Source organism: Chinchilla lanigera, unplaced genomic scaffold (assembly GCF_000276665.1).
Source record: "Chinchilla lanigera isolate Chin_1 unplaced genomic scaffold, ChiLan1.0 scaffold00059, whole genome shotgun sequence".
NCBI lineage: Eukaryota > Metazoa > Chordata > Mammalia > Rodentia > Chinchillidae > Chinchilla > Chinchilla lanigera.
Window position 1 is genome coordinate 12736086 of NW_004955460.1, and position 23235 is coordinate 12759320.

The 23235-nt window shown below is 56.8% G+C and overlaps 1 protein-coding gene across 2 annotated transcripts in view; it reads left to right on the forward strand.

Moving 5' to 3' along the window:
* The window catches only part of Ttyh3 (tweety family member 3), a gene marked incomplete at its 5' end in the record, with an annotated part of 30822 nt that continues 7587 nt past the window's right edge, over nt 1-23235 (forward strand). For both annotated transcript variants that reach the window (XM_005397873.2, XM_005397872.2), the window contains 11 exon segments: nt 1-222; nt 15363-15532; nt 15665-15776; nt 15879-16099; nt 16390-16485; nt 17526-17598; nt 17864-17939; nt 18905-18960; nt 19673-19765; nt 21352-21444; nt 21749-21885. In XM_005397873.2, the coding sequence (XP_005397930.1) occupies nt 100-222; nt 15363-15532; nt 15665-15776; nt 15879-16099; nt 16390-16485; nt 17526-17598; nt 17864-17939; nt 18905-18960; nt 19673-19765; nt 21352-21444; nt 21749-21885 (1250 nt within the window).

The following is a 23235-nucleotide window of genomic DNA, read 5'->3' on the forward strand; positions in this document are numbered from 1 at the left end:
AGCGCGCGGGCGATGCGGGCTTCCAGGCGGGGGTCGGCGGGTCCCTGAGCCCCGTGCCCGGGCAGCGAGGGAGCCCGCGCGGCCAAGGCACCGGCCACCATGGCCGGGGTCAGCTACGCGGCGCCGTGGTGGGTGAGCCTCTTGCATCGGCTGCCCCACTTCGACCTGCGCTGGGAGGCCACCAGCAGCCGGTTCCGGCCCGAGGACGCCGACTACCAGCAGGTGACGCGCGCCCCCAGCCTGGGGTCAGGCTCCAGGTCACGGCCCCAGTCCTTGGGGCCTGGAAGCCCCCAACCCCCTTCCTTCTGGAGGGTCCCCTCTGGGCCCCGGGCCCCCTCTTCGAGGGACCTCCAGATTCTGGCTCCCCCTCCCATGTTACCAGGGTCTCCGCTAGGTGAGTAGAGCCGCCTCCTTCGGCCCCACGGCCCCCGGATCCATCCTGGGCGGGGGCGGCCTGGCGCTATTCTCCAGCAGAGCCTCCTACCCAGGGCCCCCAGAACAGAGCCCAGGCCTGGGCACTCTGGGTGCAGGCAGGAGGGAATTCCTTGCTCCCTCCTGCTCCCGTTGGGGAATCCCGAGACAGGCTGTTGGTGGGTGAGTACCCTGGATGGACGCCAGCCCACTGTGGCCAGTAATGATCCCCTGCACTGTGGTCAGGCTGTGGAGTGTACATGCTGTCTTATGTAGCTGTGGGACACCAGCCTGGCAGAGCCCTGTGGGAGGGAGGTGCAGCGAGGTGGGCCTTAGTCTGAAGGCGGGAAGGTGCTGAGCTGAGGCAGATCTGGGGGCAGTGGGGGCCTTTGGCTGCCCTTTTTCCCTGTAGAGCTCTAGACCTGGCATCGTGCCAAGTCTGGGTGCCACCTCCAACCCCTGGCTGTCATTTGAGTGTAGGGCAGGGGACAGGGACAGGGGCATTTGCTTCTTCTGTGGGGATTAGGGTTCCAGACCAGGTTGAATGGCCACTCTGAGAGCACCCTAGGGTTTGTCTGGTGATCACAGTGGAGCTGGGGTGGCGTGGGAATCCAGTGTTTGGGGGCAAGTGGCACCTCCCTGCTCAGCTGTGTTCTCCCGGCCTCCCTTACCCAGAGGACAACCGGAAGTGGAGGCTAAGGGCACCATGGGAGGTTTGCTGCCCTGCTCCCTTGCTTACCCGACTCCAGGTCCACCAGCTGATGGTGTTTCTAAGCAGATTAGAAAGGGGGTGAGGGATTGGCCCAGGCATGCCCAGAGATGGCCTGAAGAGGTTTGGTGTGAACCCCTGGCCAGGAAGCGGTTGGGAGGAGGAATACACACTTCTCTCAAGCTCCCCAGAACAGTGGCTGTGGGGTGACGTTGTCACTTCCCTTCCTGGAGGAGTGCTGCAGAAGTGTGCTTTGCTTGGAAAGTTGTCTGCCCCAAGGGTTGGACCCGTTTGTCATTTCTGAAAGGTCTGGAGGCCCCTGGGGCATCCTGATGGCTGTTTTTTGTCTCTGGGGCATCCTATTGGCTATTTCCTGCAGCCCATGGACTGCTGTCTACTTGGGCTGCAACCGTGGTTGAATGTGCCCCCCTCACCCACCAGCGTGCCTGGATTGTGGCACTCAAGGCAAGGAGAGAGTGAGGGGCAATGATGCCTGCAGCCCACAGGGGCCCTGGTTTCTGCCCCCTTTTCTGCCCTGCTCCCTGCTCTGCTGTGGGAGAGCTCTGACTCACTTCTCTCTGAGGAGCAGAATTAGCCACTGAATAATTCACGGTGTGGAAACCAGTCTGTCTCCATCCCCCGCCGCCTCTGCTCGCTGTGCGGGGCTGTGGACGTGTATCCTGCCCCTGCCCTCTGTGCGCTTTCAGGCAGGCTCTTGATCTCTCTGAGTTTTGCACATCTTGAAATCAGTGCTGCTATGCCTTTGATGCAGGGTTGCGGCAGGTGTGGGCAGGAGGACCTCCCTTCCTGGGTGGGTGAGCAGTGGTTGGTTGTGGGCCCCATCCTGCCTTTCTGGTGAGGTGTTGCTAGCTGTAGGGGTGGCTGCTGTGTCCCGCTCAGGGTAGTGACCCTTTACCCATCCTGACCTGGGGCACCCTTTTAGCTGTCTGTGCCCTGCTGGAGAGGAGTACCTCCAGAGAGAAGATATAGCCAGAAGTTGGGAGTTGTGGCAAGATCAGACCAGCCTCCATCCTTTGCTACTTCCTACCCCCACAGCCCATTGGCAGAAACTGTGGCAAAGGCCCCAAGAAGACCCCCAGGTCCCCTTAAGGCCTATGTGAAACTACCTTTCCCATCCACTTTCAGACAGCTGGGACATCTCCCTGCATAGATTCTTGAAAGTTGAGGCCCAGAGAGAAAGCCTGGCCCAGCCTCACCCAGGGAGCAAGGGGAAAGCCAGTGTCCCTGCCCCACTGGAGCCAGTCAATCTGGGGTCCCATTACAGGGGACTGGGACCATGGCATTAGGAACTGTTATGAGGTATTATGAGTGTGCATGGGGCCCTGCTGGAACCTGGGCCTTTAGCAGAGGAAGGGTGGGGTTAGCATCCACCAATGTTAAGCTCTCTTAGAACAGAGGGTCAAAAAAAAAAAAACAAAAAAAAAGGACCGAGAGTCTTGGGCTACCGTATTTGCAAGGCCTTCATCCCAGGAGTGTGATCTGAGTGGGTGCTATGCATGTGATGCCATCTCCAGGAGGGCAGGGGCTAGAAGGGGTTTCTGGGGTCTGCTCTGTGTGCCTCTCCAACTTTGGCTGCCCCCGGGGATGCTGGCTGGATTCCCCTGGAGTTGAGCCATCTCCAGCTTCCCACACTGCCTCAGTGGCTGCCGGGGGCTGCTGAGGTCTCTTGGGGTGGGTGGGCACTCTTGGTGCACAGGGAGGCCCAGAGGGGCGGGGATTGATATAGCCAGCCGACCTATCCTCTAGGTGAAAGTCTTGATTGTTCAGGCAGAGGCCTGTCCCAACTGCCTGCAGGCCCCAGGCCTAGGTAGAAGGGGCTTTGCTTGGGCTGAATATGGATGCCAGGGGAGGGCATGCTGGGCCTGCATCTCAGTTTACCATGTGACTTTGAGTGGTCTACCTACCTCCCTGGGCCTCAGTGTGGGACTGGGGTCTACTTCCCCATCTTCTGCCAGCCTCTGTGACCCAGCATGACCTTCTGTCCTCAGGCAGGGATCAAGTTCTTGTTGGTTGCTTCCGGTCTTTTTCCCTTGGCTCATTGTCTCCACCAGTTCAGGACAGGCTGGAAGTTGAGAGAACTGTTAGGGCCAGTGGTGGAATGGGGTGGGGGGTGTTAGCTGCCTACCCTGGAGGCTTCTCTCAAGGCCGCAGCCTAGAGGTCCAGGGCTTGCCTGCTTCCTCCCTGACTTCTTGTCCATCCCCTGGCCTGCAGCAGTTCAGTGATGTACCACATTTCCTGATAGACCTTAGCCCTTGCCTCAGGCTCGCCTAGCAGATGGCCATTTCCTGTTAGAGCTCTGAGTGCTCAGATGTTTCAGTCAGAACCCTAACAGCAAAATGGAAGTAGCATGGCCAGAGCTAAAGAAGAAGATTGCAGGCCACAGAAATAGCACATGCAAAGTCCCTGAGGCAGAGAAGCCTGAGCCTTAGCCGCCAGAGCAAGGAGAAACTCTCGGGTTTGCATGGTCAGGGAAGAGTGTCCCAGGAGGAGTGCTAGGTGTCCTGTGCTGGAGGTGCGTGAGCCCACACTGTGCTGGTATGATGGCCCTCAGGGCCAGTAGTCTTCTAACAGCGGGGAGCCAGCTCATAAGAGCACAGCCCTCTGCTTACAAGGTCAGCTACTTGCCTTATTTTCTGGGCAGGGCTGGCTTCATTGTCATCTCCGCACGACTCAGGAAATGAGCTCTGGTTAAAAAGGCGGCGTTATCGCCTATCTTCCAGTTTACAGAGGCAGTGCACGTTGGCGGGACATGCTGGGAAAAGAACCTCATGAAGACAAAGACACTCCTCCAGCCGGATTGTGTCTCGGCGCATGTCTGTATGGGGCGGAAGTCACTTGACACCAGAGTCGAGCTGTGTACCTTCATGTTGCCTGCTTTATAAACATGTACCTTGGATATGTCTATGGCCTTGCTTCCAGGTGCTTGCCCAGGTCCCACAGTGCTGGAAAGGATTCTATGATTGCAAGTGATGGAATTGTGCTGGACACAGTGCCCTAAGAGCTGGGTGGAAGCTTCTAGAGCCAGCTCTGTGAGGGTGGGAGTTGATGGGCTGGGCTTGGGGATGCAGAGTTCTGGGGAGCCTACTGCTGGGCCAGTTTTCTCTGGGTGTTTGCATCATGGTCAGTGCTGTCCCAGGGAAAGATTCAGTGGGCAGAGCCTGGGTCGCTGTCACCTTGTGGCCAGGGGCCATTCAGTCCACTCCCACGGAGGTTGGCTGCCACCCAATATCGAGGAAACACCATGCTCTGCCTTCATGTGTGAACCAGTGGCTCCTGGTTTTGGAGACTATAAGGTGCATGGCCAGCGCTGTGCACCAGGGTCTATGGGAATCTGATCATTTCCCATCAGAGAGGGGTGGGGTCCTGGACCTCTCAGGAATTTGTGGACATGGATCTTCAGGAAGGCTTCTGCTGAGTTGTGGGGTGGGCTCATTCTCCCCCAGGGTGCTGGCTCCCCAAGGACCCAGCTTCAGCTGGCTTCTGGGGTCACTCCATTCTGTTTGGAGGGACCAGTACCCGCCTCTGGGCTTTCGTGGGCTTCCTAGGCCAGCCTCCTTGAGTCTTTCCTGGTACCTTCTTCCTCCCTGACTCCACCAGGGACACAGCCCTGTGCCCTGCAGCCTGGGACACAAGACACCTCCTATGGTCGTGGCCCTTGGTCACATTTTGGAGGACTGGGTGTTCTTTGGCTTTGACCCACAGCTGCCCTGCCCAAGGGACTCATGCTGTGTGTTTCTACAGCACTTTTCTGGGGTAGCCACAGTAGCCCTGGGGGCTGGACACCATTGCTCCTACACGGACAGAGGGGGGACCCCTGGCCTAGAGACAGGGCCCGTGCTCCTGCTCCGGCCCCTCTCCTTCTCTCCCTGTGGACCTAGCTGTAGGGGGTTGGGGCCGTGCCCCTCCCCCAGAGGCAGTTCTTGGGGAAGAGGAGCTGATGTGGCAGCCTGGAGGTAGGGGTCAGGGGCATACAAAGTGCCTGGGCAGCTACCAAGGGCATGTGACAGTAGGTGGGTAGGGGCTGTGGCAGCAGGACTCTGACGGGTGGGCCTGCTTCTCGTGGGATCTCTAGGAGCTGTCCTACCCCTGCCCAACCAGGGTGCATGTGGCCCACAGGGTCTTCTTAGTCTTGGGGAAGGCTGCGGACCTGGGGGCTGGCTACCATAGCCAACCTGACGAGGCTTTAGTGGGCATCCTGGGCATTGTGTCATCTCAAGCTGGCAGCCCCTTGTGCTGCTAGAGACAGGGATGGGGCCACTTTCTAGAGGACATCCCAGAGCCAGGGTCTGAAGCCAGGCCTGTCCAAGTGCCCAGGAGTAGATGCTCTGGCATCGTCCTGTTTCCTGGGATTCTGTGTGTTGCAGGCAGCTCTGAGGTCTGCTCTAGGACTTGGTCAAGGCCAGGCCTCCAGTCTGATGCCAGGGCCAGTACTGGCTGTGTTTGACAGGTGGTCACAGACTGCTCTGTGTCTTGTCCAGCGGTAGGGGAGGCATGGGGGCCCCTGCGCGAGGCCTTGGTGTCTTATATCCCCAGAGGGGCTCGTGCACAGTGATGTGACCACATGCGCATTGGAATCAAGGCTCAGCACACAGGAAGTCCTGTGTACACAGGTCTCCCTCCGCCCACTTACCCCCAGAGGAGGCTAGCATAGGCCTCGGTACTTAAGAAAGCGGGCAGATATGCCTTGGTGGCCAAGCCCCAGGGTTGGGAAGAGGCCAGCGGCTCAAAGGCCTGGGTGGCAAGCTGGTTCCTTTTGCCCCTAGGCACAGTACAACCCTGCATCACCTGTTCTGTCCCCTGTGCTCTGGGCTGGGTTCCTGGCGATTGTGAAAGGGTTTTCCGGTCCTCGGTGTATCTAGCTCTGACCCCCAAGTAGAGTTGGGCCGTGCCATCCTGGTCCCCTCTTCTTAGTAGGGAGCCCAGCCCTGGATCTGGGTTTCAGGCTGCCCCAGTGGGCAGTCAGGCCTCTGTAGTGGCTCTTGGCTGGGTTGGACCTATGGCTAAGTCCCCAGGTGAAGGGACAGTGGTGTGTGCACACCAGCTCGGTAAGAGTTGGGCACTTTCTGGTGTTTATTCTAAAAGGTGTGTCACAGCACAGGGATCAAAGCAGTGATGTCTCCTGTGGCAGGGCAGCTGCCCCCATCCTGCTCTTTGCTGTCTGTGCCCTTCTCGGGATGGGCCACAGGAATTCTGGGGCTCAGCCTGCGAGGGGGCAGTGGGAGCTTCTCTCGGAAGCCCGAGCCCAGTCCATCCTTGGTGGCCTCCTCCCAGGTGACTCCAGGAAAGCGGCGAGCACAGCTGCAAGTCCCTGGATCTTGGGCCTTGGATGGACTGGGACGGGGGCCCTGCTCCCCTCCTTCCTACACAGCCGTTGCCGGCTGCACTTTCTCCAGGCACGAGCTCACTGTCATGGAATTCACGAAACCCAAGCCAGGCCCGGTGGAAAATCTGTTTTTAATTTCTGGCCAGCGTGGCTGAAAAGCACCGCCGAGTGTGGTGGGGGTGGGGGCTGTACTATGCAGCCAGCTCGGCGCCCGCACAGCCTGGTCAGGGGAGGGGCGGCCTCTCTGCAGGCCACTGGACATTGCTTCCAACTTGTAGGGTGAAGGGGGCTTCTGTTCAGGCCTAGGTACCTGGTCTGCACTGCGGGAACCAGCCACACCTGTGGGAGCTGGGAACCTAGAGCAAAGGTGTGAGGCTGGCCTGTGATGGGCCCTGCTCAGGTACAGGGCTGGCCGGGGGAGCCGAGAGCGCAGCAGGGTGGGAGCTCCCTCTTGCTGGGCAGCCCCACGTGGGGGGTGTGGCAAGCTCACACATGGTGCCCCTGGGCCGGGGCTTAACCATGGTGGCCGCTCCCCTGGTGACTTCCTTCCCCAGTGACACCTCGCTGGACCCAAGACACTGGTGTCATCTTAGATGGTGCTGGGGCCAGAGCCCCTTATGCAGCCTCCCAGGTGCCCCAAACTGGGTTTCATCCGATGGCAGGCCTAGGGCTGCCATGAGAAGCTCCTCATGACAGGGAAGGGCCCCACTGCCCTTTCCGCTGCTCACAGCTCCGGTCCTCCAGAGCCCTGTCTCAGCTGCCTGACTCCATTTGGCCTCAGCGGGAACTGCTGTGAGCCCCCGCTTCACAGGGTACTGACTAGGAACACCGAAGTCCACTAGCAGTGTATGTGACCCGCTCTCAGGGCCTGTTCCTGGGTACCTGGTCAGCACTACTGGGGACTTGGTAACTCCCCAGTGACCCAGGAGGAGTCAGCCTGGGACCAAGCATGCAGCCCAAGGCTCAATACAGAGCAAGGATGTGCCCAAGCTGGTGCTGTTTGGTAGGCCTGAATAAGGCCGTCTGTGTGAGGACGCTCACATCCTCTGGGAGGCAGGTGTGACTATATGGTCTGCTTCAGGAGGGCAAGTCCGACCCAGCGGGCCCCAGCCCTGCTCCAGGGAAGCAGGTGTGATTTTGTGTGGGAGATTCTTCTTTGTGTGGGAGCTTCTGTGCCCGGTGCTCCCCCTAGGTTGGGCCTTAGAGTGACATGTTTGCCCAGTTGTGCTGTCAGGGGAGAGGTGTGTCTTGCTCCATGATCCCAAAGTCTCCACTGGCACTGAGCCTGGCTTGTGTGTGAAGGTGTGCATGTGCACATACCCCACGGTGGAAAGGGCCGTGTCCACCAGGGCTGGGAGTGCAGGAGACAGGAGCAGGCTGTTGAGGGGCTGGACAGAGTGCTGTCACCACACCTTCTGCCCTTGCCTGTCCCGTTCGTTCTATGGAGCCTTCCACTGTGTGGCCTTTTTATAAGCCTTAGGTGCCATGCATTGGCCCCCTTCCCATGGAGCAGGTCGGTCGGGGTCACTTGCCTGTGCATGGAGCCTGGCCAGGGCTTGGGGTCCTTGGAGGACTGGCTGTCCAGCAGGATTTGAGTTCTAGTCGCTCATCCGAGGACATCCTAGGAGATGACCTGTGCTTAACATTGGGGGGACAGTAGGGTTTTTTTGTAAGGGGACAGGGTTCCAGACCCAGGGCAGCAAACACTCCGGTCTGGAGGTCAGAGAGCCTCAGGCCCAGCCCTGACTCACCCACTTCTCAGCCTCTGCCTTGGGGCTTTTTGGGTCCTCCGTAGGCCTGACTTTCTCAGAGCCAGCCCTGGTCTGCTTTGGCATACAGTGAGGCTGCAGACCCCTGCTTTCCAGCCTGTTGGATGTTTCCAGAGTGGATGAGGGTTTTGACGGGCTCCAGGGCCTTGGAGAAGAGTCTGGACACAGGGCAGGGGCCGTGGCCACAGTTCATGGTTTTGGGGCTGCACCGTCTTGAAAAGGATGGGGTGGTCCAGGCTGAAGAGTAGGAACCCCAGGCTCGGAGAGGGAGCAGCAGAGACCCCAGTGGGGTGGGTCGGCCTGCAGTCCCCTCCATACGTGGCTGAGTCCCCACGGAGTCCCCGCTGCAGGGCACAGTGTCGTTTCTGCGGCCCGTGCTGTGGCCGAGGGCTCAGTTCAGAGCCGAGCATCTGCCTTGCCTGACCGAGCCCTTACATCACTTCTGCCACAGATGGAAAATTCCACGTGGTCAAAGCCCAGATGCTGATCAAACATTTCCCATTCTCATCCAGAATTGGCCCCTGGACAGTGGTGGCTGGGCTACCACCAAATGCTGTTGGCCTAGTGCCCTCACGGACACCTGTCCTCTGTGAATCAGGCCACAGAGGTGGGGAGAAGTCATGCTGGCCATAGTGCTCTCCCTCCAGACAGCCAGGTCAAGGCAGCTGCTCTGTGAGCTGAGCACCCGGAAGCCCTGCCTTGTGGACCAGATGGGAACAGCTCTGCTGGTATGCAGGGTGAGCTAAGACCCTGGGTGCCCATGCTGACTGGCTTTCAGTGCCATCCCTCTGGTCTTGGAGCTGAGGGGCTGGGACCCTGGTACCAACCCTGCAGCCTGTCCCCTGACCCCAGGGGCTAACCACTGACAGCTCACAGCTCTGCCAGAGGGAAGCTGCCCCAGCCTCTAGGAGTTTGGGGTCTGTCCTGAGCATCTACTGTGTGGGGTCTGCACTGGGTCCTAGGGGCAGACTGAAAGGAGCTCTGAGAGTGGGTATCCTTCTCCCCACCCCTGCCCAGTTGATGAACTGGTAGGGGTCTTGTTAGCACCACCTTGCAGATATGCAGGCAGACCTCAGGGTAGAAGGTGGAGGTGGTGTCCCTGTGGTCGCAGGAAGGGCTTCCTGGAGCAGGGCCAGGATGGGAAGAGGAGTGATATCAGGTGTGGTCTCATACGGTCAGGGAAATGGACATGTCAGGCACCTGGTCTGCCTGTCATGGCCTCCAGGGCCTGAGTGACCCTACATCCTTGATCACCAACCCCCAGCCCCAGGACATGTTCCTATCCTCAGGGACCTGGTCCTGGGGTTACTTGGGTGCTGGTCCTATCCTTGCCCTTGACTGGGAGTTGTCCCACCCAGGCAGCTTTGGCCAGGCCTGTGTTCTTCAGCTGGCCTGTTGCCTCTGGCAGGTGCCCCAGTAGATGCCCAGGGGCTTGCAAGCCCCCTCCAGCACGTGTGTGTGTGTGTGTGTGTGTGTGTGTGTGTGTGTGTGTGTGTACATGCCTGCCTGCTCTTGTGTGTGGGAGTGGTTGTGAACATTTGTGCATGAGTGTGGATACACACTTGCACTGTGTGCATTCAAGGTGCTGGGTCCTCAGCCTTCCTCAGCCACTGAGCTTTAGAGCTGGGCCTGGAAGCAGCTTCGGGTCCCCACCCGCAGGGTAGCTGGCTCCCCACATAGGCTCTGCTCAGAGCTTCACTCCTGATGGCTCAGTCATCCTCAGAGCAGACTTACTGGACAACAATAACGCTGTCTCCCAGACATCAACCCTGGCCACTGTTTAAAATGCAAACTGCCTGCTGCTCTTCCCCATGGTCCTTTTTTTTTTTTTTTGGCCTATAGTAAGGATTGAACCCAGGACCTTCACACTGAGCTACATCTCCAGCCCTTTTTATTTATTTTTAAAATTTCAACACATGGTCTCACTAAGTTGCCCAGACTGAGCTCAAACTTGAGATCCTCCTGTCTCAGCCTCCCAGACTGCTAGGATTACAGGCATGCATCTCCATGCTTGTCTTCCCTGATCTGGTCTGCATTTTCATGGTCCTTCTCACCTGCACAGTGCCAACGTGGCCTCACTGCCCCAGGGCAGGGCTACTATCTTGTGGATACTCTGCTTCTCTGCCTTGTTCCTGGCGCCTGGAGGCATTTCATAAACTCGGGCTGCCTCAACGCCCTAGCTGCTGGACATCAGCTATCTGCATGCAGTGGTGCCCTGTAGGAACAGACTTACCTCCCACCACGTCCCTGTCAGCCTGATGCTTACCTTGCTGTGTCTTGTTTTCCATCTGGCAAATGGAAGTGTGTATGGTGCTGGTGCCACCAAGGACATGATCTAGGCCTGAGGCCTCTGATGTGTGCACCGGCCAGCTGAGCACTGGCTGGACAGGTCAGGCTGGGTGACTGCGGGAGCCAGTGGCTGGGCACCTGTTTTCCTTCTGCCTGCCACGTGTCTGGGATCTAACCCTTATCTCCTCACCCCCCAGCCTCCTCACCCTGGGGCAGGGTTTCCCACAGGGGACACGTGTTCTAGGGCTTCTCCTAGAGTCGCGCCCCTCAGTGAGCAGGGCTGAGGGAGCAGGTGAGTGAGGGCCACCCCAGCCGAGGTCTGGAGGCCTGTAAGCCAGAGCAGAGGGACGGCCTGCCGGCGGGGTCTGGCTGGATCAGGGCCCAGAGGGGACCTGCCGCACAGTCCCCAGAGCCATGGGAAGCCCAGGGTGGCCTTCTGGATGGATGTGTGGAGTCAGGGACATGGGTCTTTGGAGCCTGGCTCTGAGAGAGTGTTCTGCTGCCCTCACAGGTCTGTTGTGTCACTCGCCTCTCACCTGTCAGGAAGGGATCCTGCTGGGGCCCGTGATCACCAGCTGGTGTGGTTGGCACCCCTGGTCTGTGCCCAGCTGCGTATGAGTGAGGGTAGCCTAGCGTTTACCAGCAGCCTTCTATGTGACGGGTTTGGTGCTGGATGGGGTGTGATGATCCCAGGGTATAAGGCCTGTGACTGGCTCTGGCCGTTCCCCCAGGGGCTCTTGCATCAGCTTGGTCTGTCTCAATCCCCTGTGCCATGCCTAGGTCAGTCTCCTGGGCTTTGGGGACCCCTCTGACCAGTGGCTTTGGCGCCAGCCTCTTTTCCCCACCCAGCCTGTGAGTTCAGGGCAGTGGGAGACAGCTCCAGACGGAAGACGCGGGCAGGTGCCCGCCTCAAGTGCCTTGCAGTCCCCAGAATGCTGCTAGCTGGACAGCCACAGGGCTCAGGGCAGTGGAGGGGTGAGGGCTATGGCCTGTGACAGCGGCTTCCTGGGTTCTTGAGTCTCTGTGGTTCTTCCCCAAAGTGGGGAGCAGCCCAGTGTCAGCCAGCCCCCACCCTGGCACAGGAAGCGTGAGTGCTTCCCACCACATGGCCAGTAGGGGTACATTTGGTTTTTTTGTTTTGTGTTGTTTTTTGGTGTAAAGGAGTAGACTTTATTTTTTCACATTCAAAGGTTTATTTACTTGACAAAAATATAACACGATATTATCATGGACAGAGAGAGAACCATGGTTAGTGAGGTCTAAAGCTTATATACTTTTGAAAAGGTATCAGATACTACTAACATCACAAAATGCAGAAATAGGGGCTGGGGATTTAGCTCAGCGGCACAGCGCCTGCCTGGCAAGTGCGAGGTCGTGAGTTTGATTCCCGGTACCAGGAAAAAAAAAAAAACCAAAATGCAGAAATAGAATCACAGTGTTTTCATCAATGAACCCAGAACTCTTAGGAGCCCCCCATTATCTTTTATTTTTCTCTTTGTTTATGTTTGCAAATCTCATATAAGAGAAAATATGTGATATTTAAGTTCCTGTGTTTGATTTATTTTACTTAACATTATGGTCTCAAGGTGCATTCATTTTCCTACAGATAACTCAAGTTTATCCTTTTTTTTAATAGTTAAGAGACTTTATTCTAATAACTATAATTATAGTGCTTGTCAAAATGAAAACTGAAAACAAGTACGCAAAGTGGTTGATTACTGGAAGCAGTAAGAGGTTCCACAACACCAAATAAACCAGTTCTGAGGTTCCCCCAAGATAGATTTAACAACTCCAGCTTCTTCAGTGTTTATCAAAATACAAAAGAAAAAAGTACAGGGCATCGTTCTCAATGGCAGATAAGACCCTTGCAGGCTGAGGGAGGAAGCTCCTTCATACACGGAGTCGGGTGCTCCAGGACTGGTCTGGAGTGGACCAGCTGATCCTGCTGGCACATGCTCCTGCCAGCGAGACCCAGATGTCACCCAACACATCTGAGCGGGCACTGGGAACATGGGCTGCCACTCCAGGTGCGTACTCATCAAGGGTGAGGGTGGCGCTGGGCCCCCTGTCCCTGCCATGGCCCTCCCAGCCAGCCCCAAGGTGACCGTGGGCACATGAGTACAAGCACAGCACTCCAGAATGCAGGTGACCCAAAGACAGGCGGGTCACAGGCCTCTGCTGTGACCAGGCAGTAGGTGGTGTTTTCTTGTCGCCATCTCTTGCCTCCCCAGAGGAACAGCTGATCTGATGGACCAGCATTTGGGCCAAACCGCAGAACCTTCACCAGGCGGAGCCTTCCTCCTGTGTGTTCAGGTGTTCTCCTTATCTTGTATTTCTGTTTTTAAAAATGCACTGAGTTCGGGTTAACGACCAATCACCAAATGGATCCTGACACCGATCTATAGCCCAGCGGCTCCTGGAGGCCAGGTTCTCACGTACCCAAGTCCCTTCTCAGTTCTGACAGGTGATTCTTTTTTTACGATAAAAAAAGCTGAGTAGTATTGCCTCGGAATACCAGAAACTGCCTCGGTGAAACCAGACTGGATGAAATCGAAACGTGGCTGCCAGCGCATCTGCACGTACACAGCACAATGCGTGCACACTGTGAGCCGCCCATGGAGACAGCTTCCGGCACTCAGGACCACAGAGTCTCACGTTTGCCACAGGAGGGAAAAGCAGAGGCAGAAAGGAGGAAGTGAGGGAGAGGGGGCTTCGGTTTACTTCTGGACAGCGAGTCCAGCTCTTCATGGAGCCTGCTGGTGGCCGGACTATACCAGTTCCTGTGGTGTAGAGTGCAGCCCCAGCTTGTCTGTGATTTCAGCAGCATTCATCGTGTTGGGGAGGCCCTCCTTGGTAAGCAGGTGGATGACGTCCTGGAGCTTGTCCTCAGCAGTAGCCTCATGAGCTCCGCCTGAGACTCATTCACACGCTGTCTGTCATTACTGCCGACCACAAAGACCAAGCCTTGGGTATTCTGGAAGTAATGGTGCCACAGTGACCGGATCTTGTCCTGGCCACCCACATCCCACACAGTGAAGCTGGGGTTCTTGCATTCAGCAGTCTCCACCTTGTAACCTATGCTGGGAATGGCGGTCACAGTTTCACCAAGCTATTATGAATTGTATGTATGACTGCATACACGGGTATGCATGTATTACTCTAATACAATGTCCTTAACTCTTTCGGGAAGATAACTGGAAAGGTAACAGCTAGGTCAAACCAATTTTCAAGGTGTTTTGTTTTGTTTTTGAGACAGTGTTTCACCATGTAATTCAGGCTGGCCTCAAACTTTTGGCAATCCTTCTGCCTCAGCCTCCTGAATGCCGAGATTACAAGTTTGTGCCACCATGCCCAGCCCTAGTTCTAGTTTTTGAGGAATCTCCACACTGATTCCATCATGGTTGTACTAGTTTACACTCCCACCAACAATATAGAAGTTTCCTTTTCGCTCACATCTTCACCAGCATTTGTTATTACTATATTTCTTGATGATAGCCATTCTTTCTGGGGTGAGATGGAATCTCAGTGTTGTTTTAATGTGCATTTCTCTAACAGCCAGCTACTGAATATTTTTTCATGTATGTATTGACCATTTCTACCTGTTCTTCTGAAAAGCATCTATTTTTTTCTGTCGCCAGTAGGACTGCATTTGAACAAGGGGTTTCTGGGCCTGGTCCTTGTTTCGTTGTTTCTGTGAAGCTCCTTTACTGGTGAAAGCACATAGCCAGGCAAACGGAAGTGTGGCACTTGGGGAGGGAAGGGCCGGTGCCTGCTCCAGCAACAGACAGCTCTGGGGCTGGTCCCTGTCACCCTCATTCCCCATGGCGGGTGCTAGGACACAGCACTCTGCATCAAGTAAACTCTTTCCTGTGGGGGATGCCCCGCCCTGGGACAGGAGGATTCTGCTGTTCCCCGGGCCAGCCTGGTAGAGCTGTGATGAGGGGGGTAACGTAGGCAGCTGGTATGGCTGGTACCCTGTGGTGTAGGGGGGCAGCCTCCATCTCATCCCGCCTAGTGCAGCTCCCCCATGCAGTGCCCACCACCTGACCCCCAGACCACTGTGAACTTCGTGATGCCTCTGCGGTGCTCACGCACAAGGACTTCTGTTGTCAGCTAAGTGCTGCTCAGCCCCCAGCAAGCCCCTGTTTTCCTAACAGCCCCTAAAAGCCCAGCACTGTTAGGGAGCAAAGTCAAAATGGCAAAACGCTCCACTGTGTCAGTGAGGACACAGGGAGGCTGGGTGGGGGCAGCAGTTCCACTCTTCTCATCCCACACAAGACAGGGAGGGGCCTTACAGGCCTGGAGGGACCCTGTCCCGCTGTCTGGTGATAGCAGCCGGCGATGCCAACAGCCCCTCCCCGGTCCTGCTCTCTGCCTGCCCCCAGGACCGCCAGGACTTCCCTAGGCTTTGGGCCCATGTCTTCATCCCTTTTATAAGCGAGAAAACAGGCGCCTCTTCGACCACAACCCCTGTAGCCCACAAGTCCCTCTGTAGCTGCATTTTCTTAACTGCACCTCACCTGGAGCCTCTTCTTAGGGCCTAGTTTGGCAACTGCCCTAGACCCTGAAGCCCAGTACCTGAGTGGTCCTCGCCGGGGAATGGGGGCGATGCCCAGGAGAGGCCCTCCATGGCCATGCCTGCCCTGCCTCTCCCTCATGGGGGGGGAGGGGGTCAAGCGCTGAAGTCCAGGGTTCCTGGGTGTCCTCTGAAGCATCAGTCACTTAGGTGTTGGGCATCTCTCCCTCTTGCCTGCAAGCTGGGGACAGGGCCACCTCCCAGGACTGGGGAGGATAGAATAGGTACTGGCCACGTTCTCCAGCAGCCTCCCCCACCCCTAGGCGCTGCTGCTGTTGGGGGCCGCCGCCCTGGCCTGTCTCGCCCTGGACCTCCTCTTCCTGCTCTTCTATTCCTTCTGGCTGTGCTGCCGTCGGCGCAAGACCGACGAGCACCTCGATGCCGACTGCTGCTGCACGGCCTGGTGTGTCATCATCGCCACGCTAGTTTGCAGGTGAGGCGGAGGGGGCAGGGTAGGGGACGTGGAGGGTGGGGGTGATGGGAGGGGCCACCGGGGTGGGTGGGGCCAAGAATGGTGGGGTTTCCCCACCCCCGACCGCCGCACTCACAGTCCGGTCTTCTCCAGCGCGGGCATCGCAGTGGGCTTCTACGGCAATGGGGAGACCAGCGACGGCGTCCATCGGGCTACCTACTCGCTCCGTCATGCCAACCGCACAGTGGCTGGGGTGCAGGACCGCGTGAGTGGCCGTGAGATGGGGTGGGCTGTGCTGGCGGATAGGATTGCGTGTGGACAGTGGCGTGCTTAGTAGGGCCTCAGTTCCATCCTGTCCTGGCGGCAGGTGTGGGACACAGGAATGGCCCTGAACCGCACAGCAGAGCCCAGCCTGCAGAGCCTGGAGCGGCAGCTGGCTGGGAAGCCAGAGCCCCTGCGGGCTGTCCAGCGGCTGCAGGGCCTTCTGGAGACCCTGCTGGGCTACACCGAGGCCATCCCCTTCTGGAGGAACCCGGGCGTGTCCCTGGAGATGCTGGCTGAGCAGGTGGACCTCTACGACTGGTACAGGTGCGGTCCAGTGCTCTTTCCTAGTTATGGCCTTGGGCCCTCCCTGACCTAAGTGCCTAGTACCTGAGGCCTTGTAGGTGGGGGCAGGGCAGCTGGAGGTCACCAGTAATGGCAAGAACCTGCCAATGGACATTTTTTCCAAGAACCCATACCTGTCCCTGAGTCTGCAGCTGCCTGCGGCTCTCTCTCCTGCGGGCCAGGCTGTTTGCCCTGCTCTGACTAGCCCTCCTGCCCCTCTCTCTGGGCCCCATCGCTATTTGTGCCTGGCCCACACCCACATGTGCCCACAGGTGGCTGGGCTACCTGGGCCTGCTGCTGCTCGATGTCATCATCTGCCTCCTGGTGCTGGTGGGCCTCATCCGCAGTTCCAAGGGCATCCTAGTTGGGTGAGTCTGGGCAGGAGGAGTGGATTTGTGGGAGGGATAGGGGTCTGTCACCCTTGGGGTCTGTGGCAGGACCCAGAGGCCCTTGCCCATGGTCTGCCCAAGGTGAGTTTCTGTGCAGAGCCTGTGCTTGGATGCCTGCACCGTGTGCCCAGTATTGTGAGCTGCTTCCCCCAGCCCAGTCTGGGTTGCCTTGGGAAAGTCTGCAAATGGGAGACCTGGAGCCACCTGCCCAGCTCCCCAAATACTGGGGAGACCAGGAGACAAGGCTAGAACTCCTTGTAACCTCTGTCCCTGGATGTGGAGGCAGTCTAGTTGGCTTTGTTACTCACCAGGCCAGCTGGCTTGGGCAGGTACTGCATTAGCTCCCAGTCTCTGTCCCCTTGTCTCAAAAATGGAAAGAGTGACAGCGTGTCCTTAGGGTCGCTTAGAGGTAGTGTCACTGTCCCTGCCTGACTAATTGCATAGTTATGTCCCAGCTCCTATATGCGCCTTGTGCAGGAAGGGTCCAGAGGACTCTGCAGCTCCTGCCCAGTGGCACTCCCAGGCCTTGGAGGGACGAATAAGTAAAACAAGGGTCACAGGTGATAAAAACGGGAGAGAAACGAAGCCTGGTCAGGTAGCAGGGCAGAGTGCACGCTGCACCCAGAGTTCACTAGGGGGTGGTGCTGGAGCAGAGGCCCAGGGGAGCAAGAGTGCTTGGAGAGCACACAGGCCAAGAGGTTTGCCTAACCTGCACAAAGTCTGGGAGTCCATTCCTAGTACTGCAAAGAAAAAGGAGAGAGAAATCAGAGACTGTTGTCTGCTCAAGAAAGGGCTCAGAGACAGGCTTAGGGTCAGGAAGGCAAAGCCCAAGGAGCCTCCTGTCCTCTAGTCAAGCTGGGTGTGGAACCTGTCTAGGCCCTGGGCCTTGGGTGGGCCTGGTCTCAGCCAGAGGTCAGATGCCCAGATATACCTGGGTTTTGCCCTCTGGCTATAGCCCAGATAGTGGCATGCCCTAGCCCGCAGACTGGGGGCTGCTGATCGGCTTTCTTTGTCCCAAGGGTCTGCTTGCTGGGGGTCTTGGCCCTGGTCATCAGCTGGGGTGCGCTGGGTCTGGAGCTAGCTGTGTCTGTGGTGAGTAGCGGGCAACCAGGAGTCCCCGTCTGCTGAGCCTGGGTGGGAGGTAAAGTCCATAGCCAATAGTCCATCCCCTCACACCTTGTCCCAGGTCACTGGGTCCTTGTCATGGGCACACAGCATCCATATCCTCCTGAGTCATGCTCTACCTTCTTGAGCCAAAAGTGGACCCTGGGGTCAGGTTCTGCCCACAGAGGGCCCAGGGTACCACCTCCCCGGAGGCCCAGCTTAGTGACCCCCTTCCTTGTCTGCACCCACTCAGGGTTCCAGCGACTTCTGTGTGGACCCTGACACCTATGTGACCAAGATGGTGGAGGAGCATTCGGTGCTGAATGGGGGTGAGTTTGTGGCCATGTCCGAGTTGGCCCCCCTGGCTGGGCTGAACTGGGAGAGCCAGATGAACAGGGCTTGGAGAGGGAGTGTCCCTGCTTTCATGGCCCTTGATCTTGGAGAAGCAGGTCCTAGGCCAGGAAACTAGTGAGCCAACAGGACCACCTTGACCACCTTCCCAGGAGTGGGAGGCCGCTGATGTTTGGGGTAGGCAAGCAGCCCAGTGCTGCTTCAGAGTGGGTGGTCTGGGAGTGGAAGGCCTCCAACAGGTAGCACTGGAGTTGAGCCAGATGAGGCTGCAGTGGCCCAGAGGCAGAAGCAGTAGATATATTTGTAAGGCAGAAACCCTGGACTATCTGGGAGAGGAGAGGGTAGAGAAGCCAGCAGGGCCAGGCCACAGGTAGGAGTTTGGGCTTTATTCTGGAAGGGCAGGAGAGAGACATGAGCCATAATGGAATAGGCTTTTAAAAGATTCTTCAGGCTCCTGGGGTGACAAGGATCCCAGAGCGTGGCTGTTGGACTCCTGCAGACAGAAGTGGCTTGAACAAGCAGGGTGAGGTGTAGACGGGGGAGTGCTTTGGGTCTGGGCTGGTGGGGCTTCCCGATGAGCTGCATAGCTTCTGTATCTGGTCCTACAGGCCCTGAGTTCCTGGAGGCTCACTGGGAGCACAGGTCCCAGGGCTGAGTGCAGGTACTGTTAGTGCACCAGGGGCCCCATCCAAGTAGAAGGTCTGGGGCCTGCCAGGATCTCTCCGGAGGCCACAGCTCACTCACACACACACATTCACACGTGTGTGTACAGGCACATATATACGTGTGTGTGCACCATGTGCAAATATGTACATAGACATAACACACACGTCTACACTGTGGACACATGCAGGCACATACTGGAAGACACATGCATGCACACAGACACCATATACAGACACCCAGGGCTGCCCCTTCAGCCCACCCTGCCCTCTCTCCGCAGACATTCTGCAGTACTACCTGGCCTGCTCGCCCTATGCTGCCAACCCCTTCCAGCAGGTGAGAGCCAGCCCTGCCCCGGGAGGCGGGGCCAGGTGCAGGGGTGGGGAGTGTCCAGGGCGCAGTGTGTAGAGGCTGAGCAGGCCCTGTTCTGGCCCTTGTAGCCCACACATTCACAGCCCACAGGCACCGCAAAGGCTGAGCAGAGGCAGCAAGGTGAACGCTGTGTTGGCATCACTTGCTGCCCTGGGGCTGCCACATTAGTGCCCTGGCACAAGCCTTCTGTTGTGACCTGCTTAATGCCGCCACAGCCCTGGACTCTTTTCACTCCATGGGCTGTCCTGGGCCACCCGTAGGGGGCATGGACCAGGCTGCCCATTGGGCAAGTGTGGGAGAAACGTTGGGGACACCTCTGTGGAATGCTGTCCGTTGAGTATCCTGGTGGTGGGACTTTAAGGGGTCCGCAGCACTGCTGCTCAAACCCTTTACCTGCTAGTGGTCATTGTACTGAATGGGATGGCTCCAGGTCCTGGAGCACTCTCTGCCTCGAGGATGCCTTGCTGTGTTCTCTAGTGTGGGCACAGGGTTCCCATCACCACCTTGGGCTGTGTTGTCCCTGGGTGTGTAGGCAGCTGGAGAGCAGGGTACGTCCTGGAGCCTGCAGGGCAGAGCTGGCTGGACCAGCCACCTGGGAATTTTCAGGCTGCCTGGGGCGGAGTGGGGGGAGGATGGACTGTCTAGCCACTGGAACTTACGCCTCTCTGTGGAGCAGAAGCTGTCAGGCAGCCACAAGGCACTGGTGGAGATGCAGGACACTGTGGCGGAGCTTCTGAGGAACGTCCCACGGGAGCACCCAGCCACCAAGGTGAGGGGCTGCAGGGCCCAAGGAGGCCCCTGGTGGGAGTCTGGGAGTCCTGTTTCCTACCCCTTTTCAAACAGTCTTTTTTATCCTCTCCTCCCTCCACTTTTGTTCCTTTACCCTGGGGATTTTTGAGATTTAAAAAAAATAATTATATTCTCTAAAAGTAATATAAATGCTTTCTGTTAAAAGAAATGGGGGACTAGGGACACAGCTCAGTGGTAGAGTGCTTGCCCAGCATGTTTAAGGCCGCACCCCAGCATCATCGGGGGGTGCTGGACATTTATACCTCATAGTCCTAGAAGCTAGGCAGGAAGCTCAAGGTGTGGCTGGGCTGACCCTGCCTGAGGCTGCCCTCCTTGGCTTGTTGGTCCTATCTTCTCTCTGTGTCCTCACAGGGTCGTGCCTCTTTGTGTGTCTACATCCTAATTGCCATTGTGTGACACCAGGCATATTGGGCTAGAGCCTAACCTGGTGACCTCAGCAACAATGTCTTGTCTCTAAGCACAGTGATCTGAGGTTCTGGGTGGGACCTCCGCACAGGAGTTTTAAGAAATAAAATGCAGACCATAACAATAGGTTCTGTTTTCTCAGGATCCCAGAGGGTCCTTAGAAAAGGTCCGACAGCTGCAATCCTAGCATCCTGGGAGGCTGAAGCAGAACAATCAACAAATTCAAGCCCAGCCTGGGCAACTTAATGGCTTGGCAAGACCCCCGTCTCAAAATAAAAAACACCTGGAGCATGTAGTTCAGTGGGAAGGCCCTGGGTTCAATCCCTGGTACCACAAAAAGCAAAAAGAAAAAGGAAACAAAACATGTAACAGGAGGCAGTGCAGGGTCAAGTCAGTGATCTAGAGGAGTCACAGTCCACCTTCAGGTGTTTCTGCATGGTCGTGTCCCACATGTGGGACAGGGCTGGAGGTGTCTGTGTATGTATGCAACACATAGAACACATGACCCTGTCATACATGTGTAACGGGTCAGGCTGTCCCTGTAGGTTTTTGTGTACTGTTTTATCACTTAAGGTAGTGTGAGGACTTTCCCTTGCCTTCCACTATTCCTTAACTAGGACTTTACCTTTTGGTTCTAGGGATTGAACCCAGAGCCTTGGCACTGAGCTGTATCCACAGTCCTTTTTTGGTTTTTGTTTTGAGACAGGATCTTGCTAAGTTGCCCACACTGGCCTTGAACATGCAGTCTTCCAGCCTCAGCTTCCCAAGTAGCTGGGATTATAGGCATGTGCCACCAGGCCTGGCTACTCAAAGTTGGATTTTTCACATCATGGCCCCGCCTCAGTAACTGACATGCTGTGGCTGTCTGTTCTCCCTTGATAAGGGAGATCTGTCTTCACTTAGTGATGACCACAGTAGAGGCATCCACATGTCCCCTGTCCCTGCAAGTCCGGGGCAGACTCCCAGGTCACCCTTCCTAAAGGCCAGGGTCCTCAGGGCCTGTGCCAAAGTGGAGTGGTCAAAAGTGGTTTTTAGGGCAGGTTGTGAGGTGGAGGGACACTTGGGTTTCTTGGGGGGTGCCCGTGGCTGACCAGGTCTCCCCATAGTGCCGTGCTGACCTTGAGTTTCACTTGCTCGCAGGACCCCCTGCTCCGTGTCCAGGAGGTGCTGAATGGCACGGAAGTGAATCTGCAGCATCTCACTGCGCTGGTAGACTGCCGCAGCCTGCACCTGGTGAGGGCTACAGCGGGCACAGGGTGCTGAGGAGGAGGTCAGGAGTCAGAGCAGCCTTGTGGGGTCGGAGGGGAGCTGCGGGGCAGGGCAGAGGTCAGGGGATCTGGGGGCCAGGGGCAGAGGGGAGCTGTGGAGAGAGCAAGGGTGGCCATCGAGAGAAAGAGGCTCACTCGCTGATGGGGGCCTCAGCCCAGCCTGGCATCAGGGTGTCCAGGCTGAACCTTACCTGGCCTGTCCGTCTCAGACATCTATCCTCTACTCTCTGTCCCTGCCCCTGTCGTGTGTCTCGTCTCTGCTGGCTCAGGACTACGTGCAAGCACTGACAGGCTTCTGCTATGACGGCATCGAGGGCCTCATCTACCTGGCCCTGTTCTCCTTCGTCACAGCCCTCATGTTCAGTTCCATCGTCTGCAGCGTCCCACACACCTGGCAGCAGAAGAGGTGAGGGCGAGCAAGGTCCTGAAATGTGGCCCAGTTGTCTTGGGGGTGGGCTCTTGTAGATGTCCAGCTTGTGGTCTCCAGAGGTGTGGGTCTCCGGCTCCAGCTGAGTACTCCCATTTCACAGAAGAAAACCTGAGCCCAGTGGAGCTCAGCCAAGGAGGGGGACCAGGGTCTCCTGTACCCTTGGCTTGGCCCTGCCCCTCCATCCTGAGGTGTGGGTTTATAGATCACCGTTCCTAAAGGCCAGGCCCTCACGGTGCAGGGTTGCAGAACTGCGTGGACCACAGCTATGTGATCTCCTGATGGGGGTAGATCAGATGGCTGTGACCTCTGCTTGGTGACTAGGATGCATTGGATCCAGCTCCCATGGAGCCACTCTGCTTTATCTTTGAAGTGGGGTTTCCTGCAGCCCCTGCCTTAGGCTCCTCATTTAGTCCTGGGTTGGTGGGGTGGGAGGTGTTGAGCTCCTTCCCTCATGGAAGCCCCGTGGTCCATCTCCTAGACCTTCCTTTCCTCCCATTTGGGTTGTGGCTGCTTCTTGGTGCCCAGCTTGGATGGCAGGTAGCTCAGCTCTGATTTATACCCTTTGCCTGGATTTCTGTTATTTTCCCTTGTAATGATGTTGCTGATGGTGATAAAGGTAGTAATGGGGGTGGTAGTGGTGATATTGGTGGCGATGGTGTTGATGTGATCATGGTGATGGTGATTTTAGTGGTGAATGTGGTGACAGTGGCGCTGGTGACAGTGATGGTGAGGATAATGACAGTGATGGTGGCAATGGTGGTGGTGGTGACAGTGATGGTAGTGGTAGTGATGGTGGTGATGGCGCTGGTGCTGGTGATGATGGTGGTGGTGCTGTGTTAATTATAATAATAATTACATGCTATAGCAGTGATAATTTTGTTGATGGTGTTGTTGATGGTGGTGATGGTGGTAATGACAGTGATACTGGTGACGGTAATGATGGTGATGGTGGTGGTGATGGTGGTGATGATAGTAGTGGTGACAGTGATACTGGTGATGGTAATGATAGTGATGGTGGTGGTGATGATGGTGGTGATGGTAGTGATGGCAGTTATACTGGTGATGGCAATGATGGTGATGGTGGTGGTGATGATAGTGATGACAGTGGTACTGGTGATGGTAATCATGATGGTGGTGATGGTGGTGATGACAGTGATACTGGTGATGGTAATGATGGTGATGATGGTGATGGTAGTGATGACAGTGATACTGGTGATGGTAATGATGGTGATGATGGTGGTGATGATGGTGGTGATGGTAGTGATGGCAGTGATACTGGTGATGGTAATGATGTCGATGATGGCGGTGGTGGTGGTGGTGATGGTG